Genomic DNA, 24,739 nt, shown 5'->3' on the forward strand with positions numbered 1-24,739 from the left:
TTCAATTATGCTAAGCTAAGCTAAAAAAAGAGCCAGTTGCAAAAATATGGTCTATGGACTTTGTAGTTAATGGTCTAATCCGATTCAATTCATTATGCTAAGCTAAGCCAAAAAAGAGCCAGTTGCAAAAAATGGTCTATGGACTTTATAGCTAATGGTCTAATCTGATTCAATTCATTATGCTAAGCTAAGCTTAAAGAGAGCCCACCAATACAAGAAATCACTTGAATGGATTCAAGAATAGTTCAAGTCAGCTGTTTAACTTTGAGAGACTTGCTAAAAAAAAAAAAAAAAAGGTGAATAAGGTGAATAATTATTCTATGCTATTTACACCAATAAAGAAAAACTGTTTTCAGTTTTTGTTTTTAAAAATTCTTTATTTATTGAACATTTACCTACATGAATAGAAAAGTAATTAATAGGTAAATAATTGTCAAGAAAAAAATTGACTTACACCAGTTCTCAAACTGTGGTACGTGTACCACTAGTGGTACGCAGGCTTCCTTCTAGTGGTACGCGGATGAATCAAATATGTAATATGTACATGCTACATATATTTAAAGAAATTATCAAAAATGATTTATATACGAATATGATGACATAAAGCCTATATTTATGAGGTCTAGGCAACATTTCCAGGTGCTAACAAACCAGGAGTTATTTCTTTTTTAAACTGTACAGAGCTTAAGCTGCTTTACTAGACCTAATACGCTACTGTATTTCAAAACTGCTCATTATGGTGGTACTTGCAAAGACAATTTTTTTCCGAGGTGGTACTTGATGAAAAATGTTTGAGAACCACTGACTTACACAATAGGAAATAAAAATACAACAGAAGTCAACGTTTAATCAGGTTTTCAACATTCTTCAAAATATCTTCTTTTGTGCTCAACAGAACAAGAAAAACTCAAGCATGAGTTCATGACGGCAGACTTAGGTGAACTATCACTTTAAACAGAGCAGTTGGAGATAGTCTCATCTATCACTAGATCAACTATAAGCATTATTCATGAGGTCATCCAAAAACAATTGCATCAGATGTCAGGTGACTCCTTGCTAAGGTCTCGCTCTTCATTTTGCACATTTCCTGGATCTACAGCTGGCTCTTGCTTTTGGTTTAACACCAAGGCCACCCAGCCCTGCTCACCAGAGCCAGCTCAGCCGACAAAACACAGCGATCGGGCCAGACAGAGAGTCAGCATCAGCATTCACACGTAACTCTTCAGATCCCAACCAAACACTGGAGCTCAGCCCAGAGAATGTCACCTACAGCTGGAGAACAGGACGGGCTATCTGCAGGTTTTATGACGGTACATTTTGAAAGAGCCTTTTTAAAATGAAGGGGATTGAACACAGCAATAGGTTGAGAACCACATATGTCTAGCGCGAGCATGACAAGTTGTATTTATAGCAACATTTCAAGGTTAAAAACACAAAGAAAACTATCTGATTTGCTTTTCTGATGTGCTTATTTCACTTAAAGTATGAAATTATTCGTGAATAACTTTTACCTTCTGATCAGACCCATTTTATACAATGTGGTCATGAACATTTGTCACGATCACCAGCAATCTACAACCAGAAATCACTGGTAAACACTCATAAGCATTAATGTACTACAAATCTGCCATTTCATGGACTACTACTCCATACATGCACTCCGCTCACACACACATGTTCCAGATCCTGACTGATTACACTCTCACAGCTGAAGCTGCTCACAGACTGATTACTTGGACTAGAAGAACACCTCTCAAACACACAGTTGTTGCAGTCTTGTTAGCTCTTTAGTGACATTACATCACAATTTCCTTGCCTTGACTTCCGTGTTTTGAACCATTGCTTTGTTTTGTTTGATCATTTCTGTATGCTGCCTGCCATCTGACCATCTGCCTGCTATTTCGACTACGACTCTGGATTGCCCTCATACATCTGTTTGCTCCTGTGTTGATCATTGCTTGCCTGACTATCCTGTCAAGAAAGCCCTGCATTTGGATCCTCACCCCTGTTGTCAGTGTCACATCCCCTGGTTACAGCTTGCTTCAGTATAATAATAATAATAATAATAATAATTCAGTATAATAATAATAATAATAATAATAACAACAATTCAGTATAATAATAATAATAATAATAATAATAGTAAGTAAAATAATAATAATAGTAATAATAATAAGTATAATAATAATAATAATAATAATATTAATTCTGTATAATAATAATTATTATTATTATAATAATAACAATTCCGTGTAATAATAATAATAATAATAATAATAAGTAAAATAACAATAATAGTAATAATAATAATAAGTATAATAATAATAATAATAATAATTCTGTATAATAATAATAATAAGTATAATAATAATAATATTAATTCAGTATAATAATAATAGTAAGTATAATAATAATAATAATTCTGTATAATAATAATAATAATAATAATAATAATAATAATAATTCAGTATAATAATAATAATAAGTATAATAATAATAATAATAATAATTCTGTATAATAATAATAATAATAATAATAATAAGCATAATAATAATAAGTATAATAATAATAATAACAATAATAATAATAATTCCGTATAATAATAATAATAATAAGTAAAATAATAATATTTGTAATAATAATAATAATAATAATAATAATAATTCTGTATAATAATAATAATAATAATAATAATAAGCATAATAATAATAAGTATAATAATAATAATAATAACAATTCATTATAATAATAATAATAAGTATAATAATAATAATAATAATAATAATAGTAATGATAATAATAATAATAATTATTATTATTATTATTTTTATTATTATTATTATTATTATTATTATTATTATTATATTATTATCACCTCCAGAACTGACGTAAGCACCTAAGATCCACCTCCAAAAGCCACAACATGTTAATTGCGTTTCTTTTTCTGAGGCCACTGTGGCTTCTCCTACTGCATAAAACTACATTTTTATATTTGATATTTGGCGCTAGTTTATCAGTAAGTGATGATTTTGACTCACTGAATGGAGGCAGTGCTTTATTAGCAAATGTTTAATGCAATATTCACAACATGTTACACAATGATGAACTGTCTGGTCAGTAGGCGGTATTTTGAGGCTGTTCGACCACATTCAACCACATGTGCGGTCACACTGGTAGAACAATTAGATCGAATGTGTTTTTAAAAGTGGACAGGCTCAAAACGTTTCAGACCCTGTTCACACCTGTACCAGGAAAATGAATCTTAATACTAGGGGCCCTATCATACACCCGGCGCAATGTGGCACAAGGCGTGGCTTAGTACTTGTTTGCTAGTTTTAGCTTGGCACAAGAGTCGTTTTGAGGCGTTGCGCCAAGCTCTTTAAATAGCAAATGCTTTTGCGCTCATATGTGCACCCATAGGCGTTCTGGTCTAAAAAGGAAGGCGTTCTGAGGCGCACTGCTGGCGCGTTACTATATTTAGAAACTAAAATAGATTTTTTATTAGACCAAAACAAACCCGGTCTAAACTCCTGCACAGAGTTACGCCTCGCTTACACACTGCTTAATAGCCTACACACAAGACGTAGAGCAATAAGCAAATATCTTTACAAATTAAATATTAAGGATAAGCCTATTTATAGGATATAATAAGAATATATATAGGATATAAAAATAAAGAATTAAAATATTACAAAACATATTATTTTCTAGCCTACATAAATATAAAAAAACACATTTTTTTGTCTTCTTCATCTCGGGAGGCTTTTTCAGTTCATTCATAACAATTTGCTTTTGTATAATGCTATTATTATTATCAGTATGATTTATTATATGCATATTAATATTTGTTTTATTAAAAACAAGCTTAGATTTGCCCACCTGTCAGGTTTTAGACCATATGGGGCACAGCATGTGTTTTAGGATATAACTCAGGTTTTTGAGCACACTTCGTTATTATTGTTGATTTATTCGTTCGCTGGAAATTAGAACTGAATTTAGAAATAGTTCTGAAGCAAACGAAATTATTTATAGGCTAATTGGTGTCTGTGCGTAAAGGTTTCCCTTTGTGAAAGTGAAAGCAGATCATTTATCTCTCTTTCTTGCACGGCAGATGCTCTGTTTAACAGATTTCTGTAAAAAAAAAAAAAAAACTGTTAACTGTTTGCTAGTGAAATGCTCAGTTTTTCCACTTCCACTTACTTCACGTTCTGTAAATAGCAAATGCGCTTATGGCGCGACGCTGCTGACTCTTAAAGGGAATGGGAGATAAGACTCTAATTGGTTTATTCTCAAAACACACCTATAACTCATTAGGAAAATAAACTCAACCCTTTTAGAAGCGGATTTTCTCATCCTTAAATTAGCAAACATGGATTCTGACACGCCCTGAAAGCGTTTGCGCCACTGCGCTTTCCGTTTTGCGCACGGACCGTCAAAATAGAGCCGTAGGTGTGCACAGGGCCTTTAAAATCAATGTTTCCATCCAAAGATGCAGTGTTGTCAAACCAAAAAAAAGTGTTGTCAAACCAGTTGCAAAAGTTTCGTGGCCCTCGGACATCAATAAATCAAAATTAAACCAGCGGTTTACAGCATTTTTTTTTATTTTGTTTAAAACAAAACAATAGTTTTAAAATAAATGCACCCGAGCTATTACTTCAACCGAAAGACAAAGTGAGAAAATGTGTTCTACAGGAAAACGGCTCCATTCGCTCGATAACACACCACTTGCTTCGAATGGTGTTGGTTATTTTAGAAGAATGTGCTGTAAATACTGGGAGCAATGAACACTTTGGGATAGCAGTGATCCCAGTCAAAAAAGGCCCAACTTTTCAAAGCAACCCCGCACTAGAAATACCAAATCCAATTAGGTTTTATATATATATATATATATATATATATATATATATGTATATATATGTATGTATATATATATACATACATACATATATACATACATATATATATACATACATATATATATACATACATATACATATATATATATATATATATATATATATATATATATATATATATATATATATATATATATATATATATATATATATATATATATATATATATATACATATATATATATATATATATATATATATATATATATACATATATATATATATATATATATATATATATATATAAATATCTATAAATATATATATATATATATATATATATATATATATATATATATATATATATATATATACACATATATATACATATATACATACATATATATATATAAATATAAATATATATATATATATATATATATATATATATATATATATATACATATATATACACATATATATATATATATATATATATATATATATATATAAATATATAAAATATATATATATATATATATATATATATATATATATATATATATATATATATATATACATATATATACATATATATACATATATACATATATATATATATATATATATATATATATATATATATATATATATATATATATATATATATATATATATATATATTCATAATTGTGTTTTCCCCATAACACATCATTTGCTGTTATATGGCTATTTTAGACGTGACTGGTGAGTTATACAAGACAATACTTTGGCATACATTATGAAGTAACATATATGCCTGGTCGTCGCATGTTTGCGAGTGGGATTATTACAAAGCGCAGCTTGGCCAGATAATATAAAAGTTCAACGAGATTACTGGGCGAGTGAAGCAATGCACGGAATTACAAAAACTGTACACACCGATGGAGCAAAGACTTCTAGAGGAGAAAACAGATGAACAGCAGACAAATAAACAAGTGGAGAGACGAAAGCAGAGAAGTGAAGAAGAGTTACATGTTTCTGAAAGTCAGACAGACAGATGTTTGTAAGGTTTAAAGGGCTCTATGCTCTGTAGAGCAGGATTCTCTCAGCACATGTCTGGCCCACCAGACTAGCGTACTGCTCCACTTCCTTCTCATCATTCGATCCCTTCCGCTTACGAGCGTAGGCCGCATAGGGCATCACTGTCCTCCTGTGGAGCACTAACACCCGTCCCAGATCCTTCAGCGCACGAGCATCACCTGCACAACAACACAGACACAGACATCGCAACGGTTAGAAACAGAATAGAAATGAATAAAGTCTCCTGTTTAAAATATAACTGAGCCTTTAATTGTCATTTACACAGCATAACTAGTTTAGATTAGGTCACAAAACTGGATGAAGCTGAGTTAATGAAGTATTTATTAACATACAAAGTAACTATTGATATATGACTGAATAATAGATATATAAATGTTAATTTAAATAGTTTATTAATTGTTCACCAACTCATTCTGGATGATCTTAAAAAACAAACTATTCTTAAATAACTGGTTTGTAAAAAATGCAGTACTTAATTCAGTAATGAAAAATGAATATTTAACAAAGTATGAGAACCCAATCATCAAGCACATTATACATAATAATTAATAATTATACATAAATGCTAAATAAATGATTTAGTGTCTAATTACTGTAAAGTGTTTCCTAATTTTTGAACTTTACAATAGTTGTTTTGGTCCGACTTTATTTTAAGTGGCCTTAACTAATATATACCTACACAGGAAATAATAGTTTGTTACAATGTACTTGTTGTGTAAATACATGTATTTACTGTGTACTTATGCTTGATTAAATACAAGTATGTAATTACATCTGTAATTAACTTTTGTAAATACACTGTTGACTATCCCTTACACCTTAACCCACTCTTAAACCTACCCATACCACCGAACCTGTTCATAACCCAACCTCTATTCCAACTCAAAAGCACCACAAGTGTTCTCAAACACATCATAAACACAGTAAGTACATTGTATTTATGTTTTTGATGCAAGTACATAGTAGTTAAGCACACTTAATATAAAGTGTGTTTACATATTTTGTTTTTAACAAAAAATGCAACAGTGAGTACGTTTACATGGACACTAATACTCAGATTTTAATACGATTAAGACAATACTCTGATTAAGAGTCTACCATGTGAACAATGATTTTTGATTACCTTAATTCGACTGAAGTCATAATCGAACTAAACAGAAATGGAATTAAGACATATGGAGTGTGCCGATTTTAGTGGCAGTATTGAAGGGACACGTAAACACTTTAATCAAACTATTATTGTTTTGTAGTATTTTTCACTACATTTTGCGACGGGATGCTCACATAGCAGTTGTCAAACATACACTTTGCTGAGTCCTGTTTGCTGTAACACTACGAAACATATCCTTGCCTTGTTCTTTTGTTAATGTTGTTTAGGTGCCTGTATCGACCTCTTTGCCTGTTTCTGACTACGTACTTTGGATTTCCCTCATGCTCCAGTTTGTACCCATTTCACCGTTGCCTGCCTGACTACTCTTGTTAATAAACTGCACTTGGATCCTCAACTACATTGCCAGATTTGTACGTTACAACTGTACAATAAACAAATAAAAATTAATTTAATAGTAAACTCCGCGAGTGGCATGAGTAGACTCATAGAGGTCAATGAATTCCAATTTTAAAGACATGGTCTGGTCTGTGGGACAAGTTAAAACAGCTTAAAAATGCAGAAAAACAACTCTACATCTAAAGCTTTTACCCTAAGGCAACCAATGAGTATTTTTTGCTGATATGTATGGTTAGCAATTTGAATTTGTGACATCTTTGGACCAAAATATAATAGATCAACACCCAGGTAATCATCCAAGACACCTTAGTTTTGACCTTTACACATTTACTTAAAAATATTGCCTTTGTAGGCAACTGTCTGAGCAACTAAACAACTTCAACTCCACATCATTCACTGACACAACATGTAGTTAAGGCACTGGGTGGAGGGATAAACATCCCTGCACTCTGGTCTGAAAGTTCAGATAAGGGTCAGATGCAGATCTGAACTAACAATTATTCAGGTATGACGATGAAAAAGGATCTGTCCACCCTTAGGCAACAGCAGCAGGTCAGTCAGGGTTACAGCTACAGCTTGACCTCAATCATCTCAAACACGAATAAAACAGAACGCTTCTCCAAAAAGCTGCAGCTCAGTGCAGAACAGCCAGAGATGTGCAACAATGACTCCTTCAGTGAAGGAACAGCTTGGTCGGTTCTCATTTGTTTATAGGTTTTCAAGCCACTCCGGCAAGCCAAAATTCAGACATGCATTGCGTACTTGGTCAAGACGCCAACACCTTCCCCCATGAGCTGTTAAAACAGGAATTGCAACGAAAAAAAACAAAAGAATGTAGTCATTTGTAAAAAAAAAAAAAAAAAAAAAAAAAAAAAGTCTGAAAATGGCCCTCCAAGACAGCGGGAGGTTAATAAGGGGAGAATAAACTTATTAGGCCAAGGCTGACTAATGCTAATGTAAGTGTTACAATTTCAACTCAAATAAACTCACAGAGCAGCGTTTCATAGAAAGCTCTGCCAAGACAACATTACAAACTTTGAATGCTTTAGAAAGACTAAGGTGTCGGTGCCAGTAGCCTAGTGGTACTGCGTACTGAAATATAGCACCAACTTGCCCACGGCGACCCGAGTTCGATTTTCAGCTTGAGGTCATTTGCCAATCCTCTCTTCTCGCTGCTCCCAATGCTTTCCTGTCTGAATTCTCAACTGTGCTGTCATAATAAAGGTGAAAACACCTTTAAAATATTTATTTAAAAAGAAAAACTAAGGTATGTATGTTTTATTTTATGACGTTGTTTTATATCGCCAACTTTTAAAAAAAGCAAAATAATAAAAAATCATTTAAAAAAGACAAAGATACGTCAAACACAAACTCTAAACTTTAAAAAACTATTTAAATGTTGCAATTAAAGGCTCAATAAGAGAGATTTATTTTAATATAATGGATAATTGACCCTTTGCGAAGCCACGCCCAAAAACCGCCACCCACCAGGGCTTTGTCAAGCTTTCGAGCGAGAGAAACAGGCCAGAGCGTTGTGCATATGGATTGTGCAAATCTGCTGGCCGGTATCCTAAAAGTTTGGACTGGGTGGTGGATTTTTTTTCCCTTTTCAAAACCAAAAACCCAAGAGGGGGAATGCCAAGGTGGATAAAGCTCTGTGAGAGGCACTAAAGGAGCGGAGTTAAGTTGTTTTTTTTGATATTCCTGACACATTCAGTGATAGACCGACGACAATAACTCACACAACTCTTACCCTAAACAGATCTAAACTGTGTTTCCTGCAAAAATACAAAGCAGGTTTTGTTTCCCAGCTGTCTTTTTTTTTTTTTTTTTTTTTGCTCAATATTATGAGCACTGCTCCGTTTAAGCCCTCGCCATAATAATAGCGAATAGGTCATAATGACATGAGTTATTGATCCAGAAAATACGAATCTGCGAATCTGTTGCTAACTTTACTGAACTTCATATTTCCATCTATTACTAACTACGAAAATTTGAAATTACAAAACAACAGAACAAAACCGAGATATTATCACAAACTGAGCACCCGCGATCAATATACTTTACCCGCAGCTGTTTTTCAGTCATTTATAAAGGAGCACACAAACATACTGACAGTAATAGGTAACTTACTGTACATTGTTATGAGCCAATGATGCTAATATTTGGCACAAATCCATCAAATTCGCCTTTCTGGCTGTTCTTTCTATGAATGAATTATGTAAAAGCTCTGTCTATGCGTGTTTCCTTGTCGGTTAGTAACGCTATATTTTATTGCACAACAATTAATCTATCAGGCTTTTTGGCAAAAACAGAGAAATCACAGTTTAATTAGTTATTATTAGGTTATTTTTAAATTCCACGTCTCCTGCTGTGCATGAACGAAGCTGTTGAATGGTCAGCGTATGAGGTGGCTAGGCTAAGCTAGCTTAAATTTTGATTAAATTTTTTTTCTAATCGGTCGCCTATTATGTGGTGAATATGTAATGCATACTGCAGTCCTTTTTTGTCTGGCTTTCTGGAATATCTCACCTGTTCGCCAAAAATGACTAATTATATCCCTGGCAATGTCTGACACCGGTGCATACACATTGTAAAAGCCATGCCAGGCACGAAACCTTGACAGGCGTAGCAACAGTACCTAAGGAGGGCGGGGCTTAGCGAAGGGTCAATTACAATGGTCCAAGAAGACTTTATCATTTGAACGGCATCTACACCTATGTTAGCCTAGTTTTTTCTTATCCCGAGGTCTCCATAATCCTGGACCAGGCCATATCCTGAGCAGATGCTGTGGTGGTCATGATAGAGTGGGGAGTGGGAGACAGAGTTCCTGACAGACTCCAAAGACAGACAAGTCTCATCATTGATCCTGTGGGCCAGCCTGATCACCCACCGGTGACCTTCTCAAACCTGCAGCTTCTCCAAAATGGACGTCTAGCTTTCTCCAGCCTCCGACGCCTAGACTGCAGCTCTGCACAGGAAGTTTGGCCTGAGGAGAAATGGTCATGCCTAACTGAGCCTGGTTTCTCTCAAGGTTTTTTCTACAATTTCGTCAATTGGTGAAGTTGGGGTGGCGGTTTGTTTAGCGTTACGTTTGGAGAAAACCAGGCACCGCTCATCCCCAGGCTAATACCATCCCTACGGTAAAGCATGGTGGTGGCAGCATCATGCTGTGGGGATGTTTTTCAGCAGCAGGAACTGGAAGACTAGTAAGGATAGAGGGAAAGATGAATGCAGCAATGTACAGAGACATCCTGAATGAAAACTTGCTTCAGAGTGCTCTTGACCTCAGACTGGGGCGACGGTTCATCTTCTAGCAGGGCAATGATCCAAAGCACACCGCCAAAATATCAATGGAGTGGCTTCACAACAACTCTGTGAATGTCCTTGAGTGGCCCAGCCAGAGCCCAGACCTAAACCCTATTGAACATCTCTGGAGAGATCTGAAAATGGCTGTACACCGTCGCTTCCCATCCAATCCGATAGAGCTTGAGAGGTACTGCAAAGAGGAATGGGCAAAATTCCCAAAGACGGATGTGCCAAGCTTGTGGCATCATATTCAAAAAGACTTAGGTGTTGAGCAAAGGCTGTGAATATTTCTGTAAATGTGATGTTCAGGTTTTTTATTTTTTATAAATTTGCAACAATTTCAAAAACTCTTTTTTCACATTGTCATTATGGGGTATTGTGTGTAGAATTTTGAGTAAATTAATGAATTTAATCCAATTTGGAATAAGGCTGTAACATAAACACACTTGGAAAAAGTGAAGCGCTATGAATACTTTCCGGATGCCCTGTACTGCGCCTTTAATCCAGCCATTTAACTTAAAATGGCAAAAAGGCCTCATGTTTGTCTCGTCAACTCAAACTAAATTCAAATCAGGTGACCATGGTGCACAACTTGGATGCAAGAAACGCTTAATAAAGCTAAAGAACATAGTGAAATACAACACACTTTTACAACACACAGCATGTTCTTTAGCTTTATTAACTGTGGTGCCATACATTTTGGCATAAAGCACTGGGAAAATACCACAACACTGCAAACGTACTTTGCCATTCTACAGACTGACAGAAATATACAAACTGTACGCCACCAGTCTTAAAGAGAGCTGGAAGAACACTAGGGAAAATAAACACTGGGATATGCAAAACCCCAGGCCAACAGTGACAGGAGAGTAACAATATATCGCTCTGGCAATTATTTGCAGTGAAAGTTATGATTGTTATTAACAGATCTGACACCAGCTCATGGCTCTCGCTCTGTGAAGCGCCTCATCTGGAGGCCAGCTGACTGAGGTTTCGTGGGGGACGCTGGGTAATGTAAATTAGTCTTCATCATTTCACACACATTGGAGTGGAGGGTCCGGCTTCATTTTCAACGTTTCCCTGCAGTATAACCAGCAAAATAATCCGCCACACATATTCTGCTTAAAATTGGCTTGGAGATTTGTGGGAGATTGAGGAAATGAGATGTAAATGGTAGATGGATGGATGCAAAAGAGAAATCAAATATAAAAACTAGAGCATAGCTAAAGTACCAACACTTTCCTTTCATACTGATACAATAAAAAATGTGAAGATGATGTTAAAAAGCAGAAGGTGAGAACATTTCCTTTGTATATGAACATCATAAACGGTCCTTGGCAGGTTTTAAAATGTGGAAGATAAAACCTCAGATCAGATGATCAACATCACATGCCATATCATTATTTATTTACTAAAAATAAAGCCATGGTTGAAAAACTGTTGATCCACTTTTAGCAGACATGGCTTAAAGTAGTTATTTTCTGCACGAGCTTTTCAGTCTCTTAGATCATTCTGGAGGAGTTTTGGAGATTTTTTCACAGCATTTCAGTCAGCATGAGCTCTGGACTTTGACTAGATTAATTTTTCAGCTGTTCTGATGTAGATTTGCTGCTGTGCTTGTTCAGGACCCAGTGTTGGCTCAGCTTTAGGTCCCCGGATGGATATTAGCCGTGTCTCCACTATCACGCCTTAAGCGAGCGAGCCAGGCCAAGCCAAGGCCAGTCGGGTTTCCACTGTCACTTCCGGGGCCTGATCGGGCCAAAGCGGGGCTTTCTCGGGGCCAGCAGCCGGCCCTTTTCGGCTCGCTGAATACCTTGGGCCAAAGGGGGCCAGCTGGGGCTTCGGGGCGGAGTGAAAAGAGAGGTGGACTTTGTTTTAGTCTGGTAAAGATGGTATGCCGTCATTACACTAGCTTTCCAATCGCATACAAGCACATGCGCCAAAATAAATAAATAAATAAGGGAAAGAAAACATATAGCCTTAATAGTTTTAATTTATAAGTGACATTCCTTGCTGCGTCCTCCTTGATGTTTCAATAACGCATAATAATCTTTATAGCATATTAAAGACACAGCGGCCAGAAAAGGTTGCCGAGAGCTTTTGTCAAGTTTAAAAGGTGTGTTTGTGCGTGATGCGTGCACGTTTAGATGCCTGTATGTGTGTGAGAGACCAAGCAAAAGAGAGCTCCCTTCACAGCTCTGTTGATGCCACGAGTGGCTTCTTTCTTTGGTCCCACTTTATATTAAGTGGCCTTAACTAATATATACCTACACAGGAATTAATAGTTTGTTACAATGTACTTATTGTGTAAATACATGTATTTATTGTGTACTTATGCTTGATTAAATACCTGTATGTAATTACATCTGTATTTAACTTCTGTAATTACATTTGTAAATACACTGTTGACCATCCCTTACACCTTAACTCACCCATAAACCTACCCACACCACCAAACCTGTCCATAACCCAACCCCTATCCCAACTCAAGAGCACCACAAGTGTTCTCAAATACATTATAAACACAGTAAGTACATTGTATTTATTTTTTGATGAAAGTACATAGTTAAGGACACTTAATATAAAGTGGGACCCTTTCTTTTTTTTTTAATTCATTTTGGAGATAACACACTATATGAATACAACAGAAAGACATCAACTTTACAAATGACGTGTCCACTATTCTAGACTCAAAACAATCCCATCATATCTTGATAAAACAGCCAAAGCTATATTGAAATCATTTAAAGAATTACAAATATCAGATATAATAAAATCACATTAAATAAATAAACCAATATAAAACAAGCTAGCTATAACAGATCAAACCGTTTTAAAGCCATGTTAAACTTTCATTTTACAAAGGCCCATCTGAAAAAAAAAAAGATTTTAGACATTTTTTAAAAACATTAAACACTGGAGGAGGTTTAAAATACTATTTTTAAGGCATTTGGATACGATGATATTAATCAAATTGTGCAAATAGAGCATTTTGGGTGAGTGAAAGCAGAAACAAACTTTTTTTTCTGAAACGCAGTCCAGCGCAGCACCCTTTTATAAACGCATCGAGGAAAACTGCAAATACAAAATGTGTTCTGTGTCCTCAAACCAGTGTTTAAGCTTTTATATGATGTGGTAAAATTTAAAAAGCTTAGAAGAGCTTTATTAGTGAATAGCTATTAGCTACTGAGCGCAACAAAATATAGGCTAGCCTATATTTTATTACTTGCTCTTACCGCGCTCAACAATAAGGACTGCGTGAGAGACGCTTGGGACAGTAGACAGGATCATTACTGGCCCGATTGGGACAGTGCTGCCTTGTCACTAACATTTAATTTGTCTGCGACTGTTTGTCCATTTTGTGCATTTTAAGTTTGTGCTTTTAAGTCTTTAAATGTTATCTTCTCTGTGATGTCGTAAACACCATTTTGCTTTCTGGTTCCTCTTATCTGACTTGATGCTTTGAGCATGCTATTTTTACAACCAGTACAGCGAAGAAACAGCAACATGGCCGCAACATCAAATTATAAGGCTAAAAGAAAATGTCTGTTTCTATAACGTCGTGCAAGCAGACATTTATGTGTGAACATCGCAACAAAAAAAAAATTAAGTGATGTTTTGCAAAGTTTGCCGTCAGTTTGACAAGTCACCCACCTTTTGTTAAGTTACTTCGAACTGCAATAAAATACCTCCACATATTCTATACTGCTCTTTTTGTTTGCATAACACTTTTATTAACATTTTTTTAAGTATTGGAATTCTAGATTTGCAGACTTTATTTTATTTATTATTTAAAATATGCTGCTAAAACATAGCTATTAACTTCCCTTTTTTTTGGTGGGGCCAGTGAAAATTTTGGCAGGGCAAGTAAAAATCTGTAAAAATCGGACCAGTAGAAAAAATCCTCAGCGTTGAACCCTGTCTTATGTGCTGAAACACTTAACACTTTCCTTAACTTAAGATCACCGAATAATATGCAACATCCTTAAATAAAGAGAAATGACCTATTATATGATAATAGCCAAGGGAAATATTAATGTTTTAGGTCTCTCCGGAGCATTTGCCCTGAATGTTTGACGACGTCTATCAAAACGAGGATGTTATAAAATACATTTCATACCAAGTTATTACCGGGAATTTTTGTGGTTTTATATTATGGATTGGTGCGCTCTCTGTGCTGGGTTCCTCCGTTAGTGGCGAGACCACTCGATTTCGATGCCAACAGTCAGTCGACAAGTAAATTAATATAATGAATGAAAACACACAGGCCTGTGCGTATAGACATATAATGTCTATACAAAAAGCCATCTGATTCTTATATATATATATATATATATATATATATATATATATATATATATATATATATATATATATATATATATATATATATATATCTTATATGTATGTATATGTGTATGTGTATATATATATATATATATATATATAAATATATATATATATATATATATATATATATATATATATACATACATACATACATACATACATACATACATATATATATATATATATATATATATATATATATATATATATATATATATGTATGTATGTATGTATGTATGTATGTATATATATATATATATATATATATATATATATATATTTATATATTTATATATTTATATATATATATATATATATATATATATATATATATATATATATATATATATATATATATATATGTGTGTGTGTATATGTATACTTGATGTGACTTAAAATAAGCAGTGACTTGACTTAAGTCTGACAAAAACGACTTGACTTGCTTGAGACTTGAAGGCTATGACATGTGACTTTCACATGTGTGACTTACTCCCACCTCTGGTTTAAACAGCCACAAATTTCCGCTGATTGTCAGTTCAGGCATTTGATTAGCAATGCATTACTTATTTTTGCTGTTGGTCATTTTATTTCCTGAATGCTTGATGACTAAAATATTATTTCAATAAATATATCTGTTTAATAAATCTGTTTTGTTTAAATACACCAAAATATATGACCTAGTCACTGAGAAATGGATAAAAATATTCATTTTTTAAAATGGGGTGTACTTAATGCTGCTGAGCACTGTATATCAACATATATCATCTAAAACATTTCGATACAATGACATTCAATCATTCATCATAAAACTGTCCAAATGCTAGAGGTCACTGTAGCTTCAGAGGCTTTGTAACCACACGAACATCTGTACGTTCTGCGTTTGATTTGTCCTGATGCACATCCATTATAGAGAGAGATGCTATAGCGACTCCAGACTGTAAGATGATAGCTGCCGCGCAGACAGATAAAGCAGGATATATAGAGTGCGACCAAGACAGACAGCAAAAGAGTGAGAGAGAAAAACGGAGAAAGGAAAAAGAGAGGTAGCTGGCAGTCCATCACACTACATCCAATAAATTATGATAAATGAAGAGCAGACGAGACCCGTGAACAGCAAGTTCTGGACGTTCTCTCATAACCGTATGAAGCCCCTGCATACACCCCCAATCCAAACACTGGGAGCTTTATTATTTCCACTCAAAAAGCAGAAAAAACATTCCCTGGAAAACCCCTTCAGGCGCTCAAACGTTCGCTTTCTGTTGCAGTAAGTTACTGTGCGAGAAAAATGAAAGCTTACTTTAGACTTCTATCCTTCATTTCAGTGGCACTATTTTGTGCAGAAGTGAGTGTGTGGAATTAAATAAGCTTTGAGTTTAAAATTCAAGGGCAAGCCAAAACTTCTAAATCAGCACAAATGTGATACACTGAATACTGAACTGAGCTGTGATCCTCCAGGGTAAACAGGTTGCATAATGCATTAGCACTTTAAAGAGAATGTGCCTAAAATACAGGAAAATGTATGCTAAAATGGTATTATGCAACTCAAGTGGGCATATTTAAGAAAGAAAAACTCTTTGGGAATAGGTCGTTTACATTAAATGAGAGCTAACAATCAATCCACTACAAAGAAAACTGTGTTTGCACATTATATAAACTTGCAAAACGTTAATACAAGTAACTTTTTGACCTTTTCGAGGTCAAGTGTTCCATATGGAGCCGTAATGCAAATCAGAAGCATAAATAAATAGGGGAAAAAAGAAAATGAAGATGAATCACAAAATTTGCTAATTTACAGATTTTACAATGTATGAAATAAATCTCATGATAGCAAGTTATTATAACTAAAAATGTTTGGAAATTGTGCTCTGACTGCATACAAAAACAAAAATAAGAGTATCGCTTCATAAAAAATGACTGATAAACAATAATGAATATCACAAAGAGATAAAAAAAAATTCAGATGAATGCACAAGTGAAGATACATTTATTGCAAATTATTATTATTATTATTTTTATTATTATTGTCATTATTAATGAAATTAGCATTTTTTTCAATTCAAATCTTTTATTTAAATAATAAACATTTATTAAAATTAATTAATTAATTAATAATAAATAAAAATCATAATAATAATAAATTGAAAACTAGTATTATTTCTAATGAGAAATGTTTAATTACCTTGCAATTATTTACTTCAACATTACAAATTAAATAAAATTAATTAATTAAATAATACTAAATTATATAATAATGTTATTAATAATATTTATAATAATAATAATCAATGTACAGTTATTATTATTAGTTCCAATAAGAAATGTTTAATTCTCTTTCAATTAATTTATTTAATATATACAAAATACATAAAATAATAATAATAATAATATTAATGATTATAATGATAAATATAATAATAATAATAATAATATTATTAATAATGATAAAAAATTAAATAAAAATGTACAGCTGAGGAAATTATTATTAGTCCCATCGAGAAGTAATAATAATAATAAGAAATGTACAATTAAGGAAAATTATTATTAGTCCTAATAAGAAATGTTTAATTATTTTTCAATTATTATATTTAATGAATAATAATAAAATAATAATAATAATAATAATAATAATAAATCAAATAAAAATGCACAGATGAGAAAAATTACTATTAGTCCTATTGAGAAATAATAATGATAATAATAAAAAATGTACAGTTGAAGAACATTATTATTAACCTAAATAAGAAAGGTTTCATTATTGTTCAATAATTTAAATAATACAAAACAATTTAATTAACTAAATAACTAATATGTATATAACTAAATAATAATAATAATAATAATAATATTAATAAATAAATAAATAAAAAGTACAGTTGAAGAAAATGATTATTAGTCCTAATGAAAACAAAATGCTAATTATTATTATTATTATAAATGTACAGTTAAGTAAAATTACTAATCCTAATCAAAAATGTTTATGTTTATGTTGTCAATTATTTTATTTAAATAATACAAATAAATATATTTTATTTAATGATAATAATAATAATAATATAAAGTAATAATATAAATCAAATTTAAAAACTAAATTTATAAATAATTAAAATATTTATTTTTTATTTATATTAAGTATCAATATTCATAAAAATTATCAATATCATTGCATGTTGTAATCAATATTACTAGCAAAATAACTAGCAATATATAATATACTATCAGCATGCCGACATGTTATTACTAATCAGTCTTTCAAAACTATTACCTACAAAAAATGTGTTGAAAAAGCTCTCTCCATTAAACAGCACTTGGGCAACATTTGAAAAACAAGTCAAATCTTATCGGAGAGCTATGATCATATGGCAACAGTGTGGTTCTGTATGCTGGTCTGCATTATTTGACACATTCAGCAAAGACAAAAGACCTTGGCTCGTTTAAAGAAAGAAAAAGAAAATGGTGTTGAGATATCAAACAGCAATAAACAGTTGAGATTGAAAGCTTTTAGGTGCTCAATTAGGCACGACAATAACACTGTACAGAGCCGTCACGACAGTCGGGCTCTTTTCATTCAGACAATCCAAACATCCGCTCTCTATATAAACACACTCCTTCCCCCGGCCCGTTCATACGCCATTCATCTATCCTTTGAGTCCATTAACACTCAGTCCAGCGGCATCAGGCTTTCTCAATCAGCTACACCGGAAGTTCGACGACACGCTGCTTCAGGTCAGAGGACAGAGGTCAAAGATCGGACTTTCTCTGTAATGAGAGAGTCAGGTTGACCGAGGGGGTTTCTGACACTCCGGCACGCTTCACAGAGGAAAAAGAAGACAGACTGCAATTTTCCAACATATAACAACTATTTACACTCACCGGCCACTTTATTAGGTACACCTTACTAGTATCGAGTTGGACCCACTTTTGTCTTCAGAACTGCCTTAATCCTTCGTGGCATAGATTCAACAAGGTACTGCAAATATTCCTCAGAGATTTTGGTTCATATTGACAAGATAGCATCACGCAGTTGCTGCAGATTTGTCGGCTGCACATCCATGATGGGAATCTCCCGTTCCACCACATCTCACAAGCCCCTTTCACACATACAGTACTTTACGGAAAATTCACGGTATTTTTCTAGAAAGGTCTGTATGTGTGAACAGGCCCTTTTTGAAAATACCAGTAAATTCGTTCTGAATCTTCTATTGTGCAGTTTTGGTGAGCCTGTGTGAAGTGTAGCCCACAGATCTGCCACTCACTGGATATTTTCTGTTTTTAGGACCATTCTCTGTAAACTCTAGAGATGGTTGTGCGTGAAAATCCCAGTAGATCAGCAGTTTTTGATATAATTAGACTAGCCTGTCTGGCACCAACAACCACGCCAAATTCAAAATCACTTAAATCCCCTTTTTTTCCCATAATGATGCATAGTTTGAACTTCAGCAGATCCTCTTGACCATGTATACATGCCTAAATGCATTGAGTTGCTGCCATGTAATTGGCTGATTAAAATTTGCGTTAAAAAGTAGATGGACAGGTGTACCTAATAAAGTGGCAAGTGTGTGTGAGTGTGAGTGTGTGTGTGTGTGTGTGTGTGTGTGTGTGTGTGTGTGTGTGTGTGTGCGTGTGTGTGTGTGTGAATAATAAAACCTTTTTTTTCAATTAAATTTTTTTTCTTCAAAACAGCTTAATCTAACATTTTAAATATAAATAACTTTTTAAAACTTTATCAATCAAATTTGCATAATACATTAGACTATTTAGAAATTAATAATATTTACTTTTTTCGCTCTTTTGTTGCAATGATTACTCCAATTGTTCTAGTTCATGTTACTTTTTAAAATTACTTAAATATAAAAAAAAATAATAATAAATTAATTAAAAACGTCTGCAAAATGTTTAAACGTTAATTAATTGACACATTTTTTCGCTTATTTTTAAAATATATTTAATTCCTGGGAATCAAATTACTACAGTCTAGGTGAGAGTAGGAACGTTGACTGACAAGTAAATTGAAAGCATTGCCTTTCAGCTCAGCTCCTTCTTCAACACAACGACCGGTGTATCAACCGCATTACTGTTGCCGGCGCACTGATATACCTGTCAATCTCACGATCCATCCTTCCCTCACTCGTAAACAAAACCCAGAGATACTTGAACTCCTCCACCTACAGCAAAGACTTTCCTCCAACTTGGAGATGGCAAACCACCTTTTTCCAGTAGAGCACCATGACCTCAGACATGGAGGTGCTGATTCTCATCCCAGCCACATCACACTCTGCAGCAAACCGCCCCAGTCCAAGCTGAAGGTCCATGTTCGATGAAGCCAACAGAATAACATCATCTGCGAATAACAGATGAAATCCTGTTTTCCCCGAACAGGACCGAGGCTGCACTTTGAAATTCTGTCCATAAAAATTATGAACAGAAGTGGTGACAAAATTCATCAAACCGATTTATACTATTATTTTGAGTTCAGTACCATAATTAATTAAAGTGCTTATGCTTTAATGTGTATTTAATTCAACCTCACAAATAGGAATAAATGCAGATTTTTATTTATTTACTTCCCTATAAATTCAGCCAAGACAGTCCGTTGTAAAGCAAACAAAATAAACAAATCAAAGTTTAGAGTGCAGAGTGTAAATAAGGGAAGACAAGCTAAACAAAATCAAGAGTTTCACAACAATTTTGTGGCGTCCACATGCACTCATCTCGTAAATACAATTATTGGGACATGACCTGAATCCTGTCAGTCATGAGAGGCTCATAAGTTCAGTCTGGTACTCGGTCACTGGCCACGTAAACTCTTTATAAACTGTTCCAGACAAACACAACACAGACTCACAGCCAGATTTACCTTATCAGGCCAGTAACCCCATGCCTGAAGAGTTCAAGCAGTATGTGAGTAAACAGACACTTCATTAAAATCAGCTTCTTCTGGACTCATCATTCATTTGCCCTGACGCTGGCGTTTTCTCCAATCACAAAGGCATCTGACAGAATGTTTTGGTTTCAGCTCTTGAACTCACACACCTAATTTAATCAATCGCGGGGATGAAAGGTTTGTTAGTTCAGCACAAATGCATTATGTCAGATAGACCACCAGTGCTATAATAACATCCCTGCTGAAAAATCCAGCTTAAACCAGCCTGGGCTGGTTGGCTGGTTTTCGCTGGTCGACCAGGCTGGTTTTAGAGGGGTTTTGGCCATTTCCAGGCTGGTTTTAGCTGGTCAGGCTGGAAAATGACCAGCCAAATCCAGCTAAAACCAGCTTGACCAGCCTGGTTTAAGCTGGACATAGCTGGTTTTGGCTGGACTACCAGCCTTGCTAGGCTGGTCAAGCTGATTTTAGCTGGTCATCTCCCAGCCTGACCAGGCTGGAAATGGCTGGAAACCAGCCTGGAAGTGGCCAAAACCCCTCTAAAACCAGCCTGGTCGACCAGCTAAAACCAGCCAACCAGCCTAGGCTGGTCTAAGCTGGATTTTTCTGCAGGGATACAGTTGAAGTCAAAATTATTCACCCTCCTGTGACTTTTTCTATTTCAAATATTCCCCAAATGATGTTTAACAGAGCAAGGAAATTTTCAAAGTATTTACTATATATTTTTTTCTTCTGGAGAAAGTAATAATTGTTGTATTTCAGCTAGAAAAACGGCAGTTTTTAATTTTTTTGAAGCCATTTTGAGGTCAATATTATTAGCAATATTAATGTCTTATGATTTATCTGTCAATACTTGTTTATGTTAACAAATAAATACAAATTAAGTATAATTCCTAAAATTGTATTATACTGTAGTTCCTAAAAATTTGGGTCACGGATTGATGACCATGTAAAAATGTGGGTCTCATGGCCAAACCAGTTGAGAACCCCTGGTCCAAAGACATGCGCTATAGGTGATTTGAATAAACTAAATTGGCCGTCGTGTATGAGTGTGAATTACAGTCTATGGGTGTTTTCCAGTACTGGGTTGTGACTTGAAGGGTATCTGCTGCATCAAACATATGCTGGATAAGTTGGTGGTTCATTCCATTGTGGCAAACCCTGATAAATAAAGGGACTAAGCCAAAGGAAAATGAATGAATTAAAATGTTATTGTGAGGAATGTAGGTCACCAAAAACAATGGAGCCTAAGGACATTCTCAAAATAACTTATTTTATGTTTCACATTAGATAGATATTTGGAATCACACAAGTAAATGGATGACAAAACTTTCATATCTCAAAATGATTCAGGGATTAATATAAAGAAGCATGTTCTCCATTTTCACAAGAGGGCATGGAGTTTATAACTCTACATCAGGTTCCTTATGCGGCTCCAATGTGGCTTTCACAGAATCCAAACATCGACCTTGTAACCAACCGTCAGACCGCTGGCCTTGAGCTCTGCTGAGAAACAGGCCTGAAATAGCTGGTCGGTCTGGCCAAGAACAACAGGTCATGTAGGACTGGAGGCACCACAAGAACGATTTAAAGCACTGGGGGAAATGAAGGCCCGCGTCTGGTTGCCAGTCAGCGCAGAGGTAGGTCAAACAAGACAGAGGGCCTCCCAAGCTCTGCAATCAAAGCCAGTATGAGATGTGTGGGAAGCCACAGAGATTACCATGAGGTCATTCTTATTGGCTTCATTCTTAAAGTAAAAAAAGGAGATATATTTTAATTTATAGACTTGAGAATATTCTCTCTCCATATCCTTTGTGCTATTGACATAGAAAACATGTCCTAACCAGAATCCCTTGCTTTTCAATGTTGCTCTACCATTTCGTCTAAACTAGAGATGTCTGTTTCCACAAAATGCCATGATTAATCGTTGTTTAAAAAGGGTTAGTTCACGCACAAAAAAAATATTCTGTTATGAATTACTCATCCTCATGTTGTTCTAATTATCTGAGACCTTCGTTCATCTTTAGATCACAAATTTACGATATCTGCCTTTAGAAAACAGCCTAGAGTGCCATCTGCTGTAAAAAAAATATAGCGTAAAGCGCCATCTGCGGTAAAAAAAAAAATTGCCTGGAGCGCCATCAGCTATTAAAAAGTTAGCATAGAGCATTGATTTAAAAAAAAAAAAACTAGCATAGTGTCATCTACTGTTAAAACTAGTCTATAATTTCACCATCTGCTGCAAAAAAAAACAGCCTAGAGCACCATCTTCTGTTAAGAATTTAGTCTAGAGCACCATCTTCTGTTTAAAAGTTGGACTAGAGCACCATTTGCTGTTAAAAAGCACTGTCTACTGTTATAAACTAGCCTAGAGCGCTGTCTACTGTTAATGAATAGTCTACAGCACCATCTACTGTTATAAACTAGCCTAGAGCACTGTCTACTGTTATAAACTAGCCTAGAGTGCCGTCTGCTGTTAATAAATAGCCTAGAGCGCCATCTACTGTTACAAACTAGCCTAGAGCACTGTCTACTGTTATAAAATAGCCTAGAGCGCCATCTACTGTTATAAACTAGCCTAGAGCACTGTCTACTGTTATAAACTAGCCTAGAGCACTGTCTACTGTTATAAAATAGCCTAGAGCGCCATCTACTGTTATAAACTAGCCTAGAGCACTGTCTACTGTTATAAACTAGCCTAGAGCACCGTCTGCTGTTAATAAATAGCCTAGAGTGCCATTTACTGTTACAAACTAGTCTAGAGCACTGTCTACTGTTATAAACTAGCCTAGAGCGCCATCTACTGTTTTAAACTAGCCTATAGCTCTGTCTACTGATTTAAACTAGCCTAGAGCACCGTCTGCTGTTAATAAATAGCCTAGAGTGCCATTTACTGTTACAAACTAGTCTAGAGCACTGTCTACTGTTATAAACTAGCCTAGAGCTCTGTCTACTGTTATAAACTAGCCTAGAGCGCCATCTACTGTCATAAACTAGCCTAGAGCACTGTCTACAGTTATAAACTAGTATGGAGCGCCATTTACTGTTATAAACTAGCCTAGAGCTCCATCTACTGTCATAAACTAGCCTAGAGCACTGTCTACTGTTATAAACTAGCATAGAGTGCCATCTACTGTAATAAACTAGCCTAGAGCGCCATCTACTGTTATAAACTAGCCTAGAGCACCGTCTGCTGTTATAAACTAGCCTAGAGCGCCATCTACTGTTATAAACTAGCCTAGAGCACCGTCTGCTGTTATAAACTAGCCTAGAGCGCCATCTACTGTTATAAACTAGCCTAGAGCGCCATCTACTGTTAAGTAGTTTTTGTTACTGAAAGCGTTTCAATTTCTTCTTTAATGTGCAAAGGATATTGCAGATATTTTGTAAAATCTGGGGAATGTGTGAAAAGGTCAATCTTTACGTTTAATGGCCTCAATAATAATTTAAATCAATTTCACCCTTGCGGTGGTTTATTAAGCTATTATTCAGTTTTAAGGCCTGAAACGCCATGATTGTTTATAAGTAAACAGCAGCCGTTTTATATGGAATCTGATCAATCCAAATGGTTGATTAAATTTGTGTTGGGAAGATCAGATGCAACTTAAGCCTTTTACTCAACGCTTTACTCAGCATTGTGTTAACTAAAACATTTAATAATTGGCCACAAATACTTCACTCAACATTTGGCTTTAAATAAGAACATATTACTTGATATTTGGAAACATAATTAGGACCGTGTGTGTGTGTGTGTG

The 24,739-nt window shown here is 34.5% G+C and overlaps 1 protein-coding gene and 1 long non-coding RNA gene across 16 annotated transcripts in view; both read right to left on the reverse strand.

Annotated features, from left to right (window-relative positions):
• Positions 1–363: 363 nt before the first annotated feature.
• On the reverse strand, positions 364–4,181 carry LOC141377072 (uncharacterized). Its single transcript, XR_012388938.1, has 2 exons — positions 803–4,181; positions 364–449 (listed from the first exon to the last, which is right to left on the reverse strand). It is a non-coding gene; the product is annotated as an uncharacterized lncRNA (long non-coding RNA).
• Positions 4,182–4,584: 403 nt separating this feature from the next.
• Positions 4,585–24,739, reverse strand: part of ate1 (arginyltransferase 1) — a 247,985-nt gene continuing 227,830 nt past the window's right edge. For 10 of the 15 annotated variants that reach the window (XM_073919136.1, XM_073919135.1, XM_073919129.1 and 7 more), the window contains one exon: positions 5,577–6,098. In XM_073919136.1, the coding sequence (XP_073775237.1) occupies positions 5,920–6,098 (179 nt within the window). In that variant the 3' untranslated portion in view covers positions 5,577–5,919. 15 annotated transcript variants of the gene reach the window in all.

The sequence above is a fragment of the Danio rerio genome, chromosome 13 (genome assembly GCF_049306965.1).
Source record: "Danio rerio strain Tuebingen ecotype United States chromosome 13, GRCz12tu, whole genome shotgun sequence".
In the NCBI taxonomy this organism is placed as follows: Eukaryota; Metazoa; Chordata; class Actinopteri; order Cypriniformes; family Danionidae; genus Danio; species Danio rerio.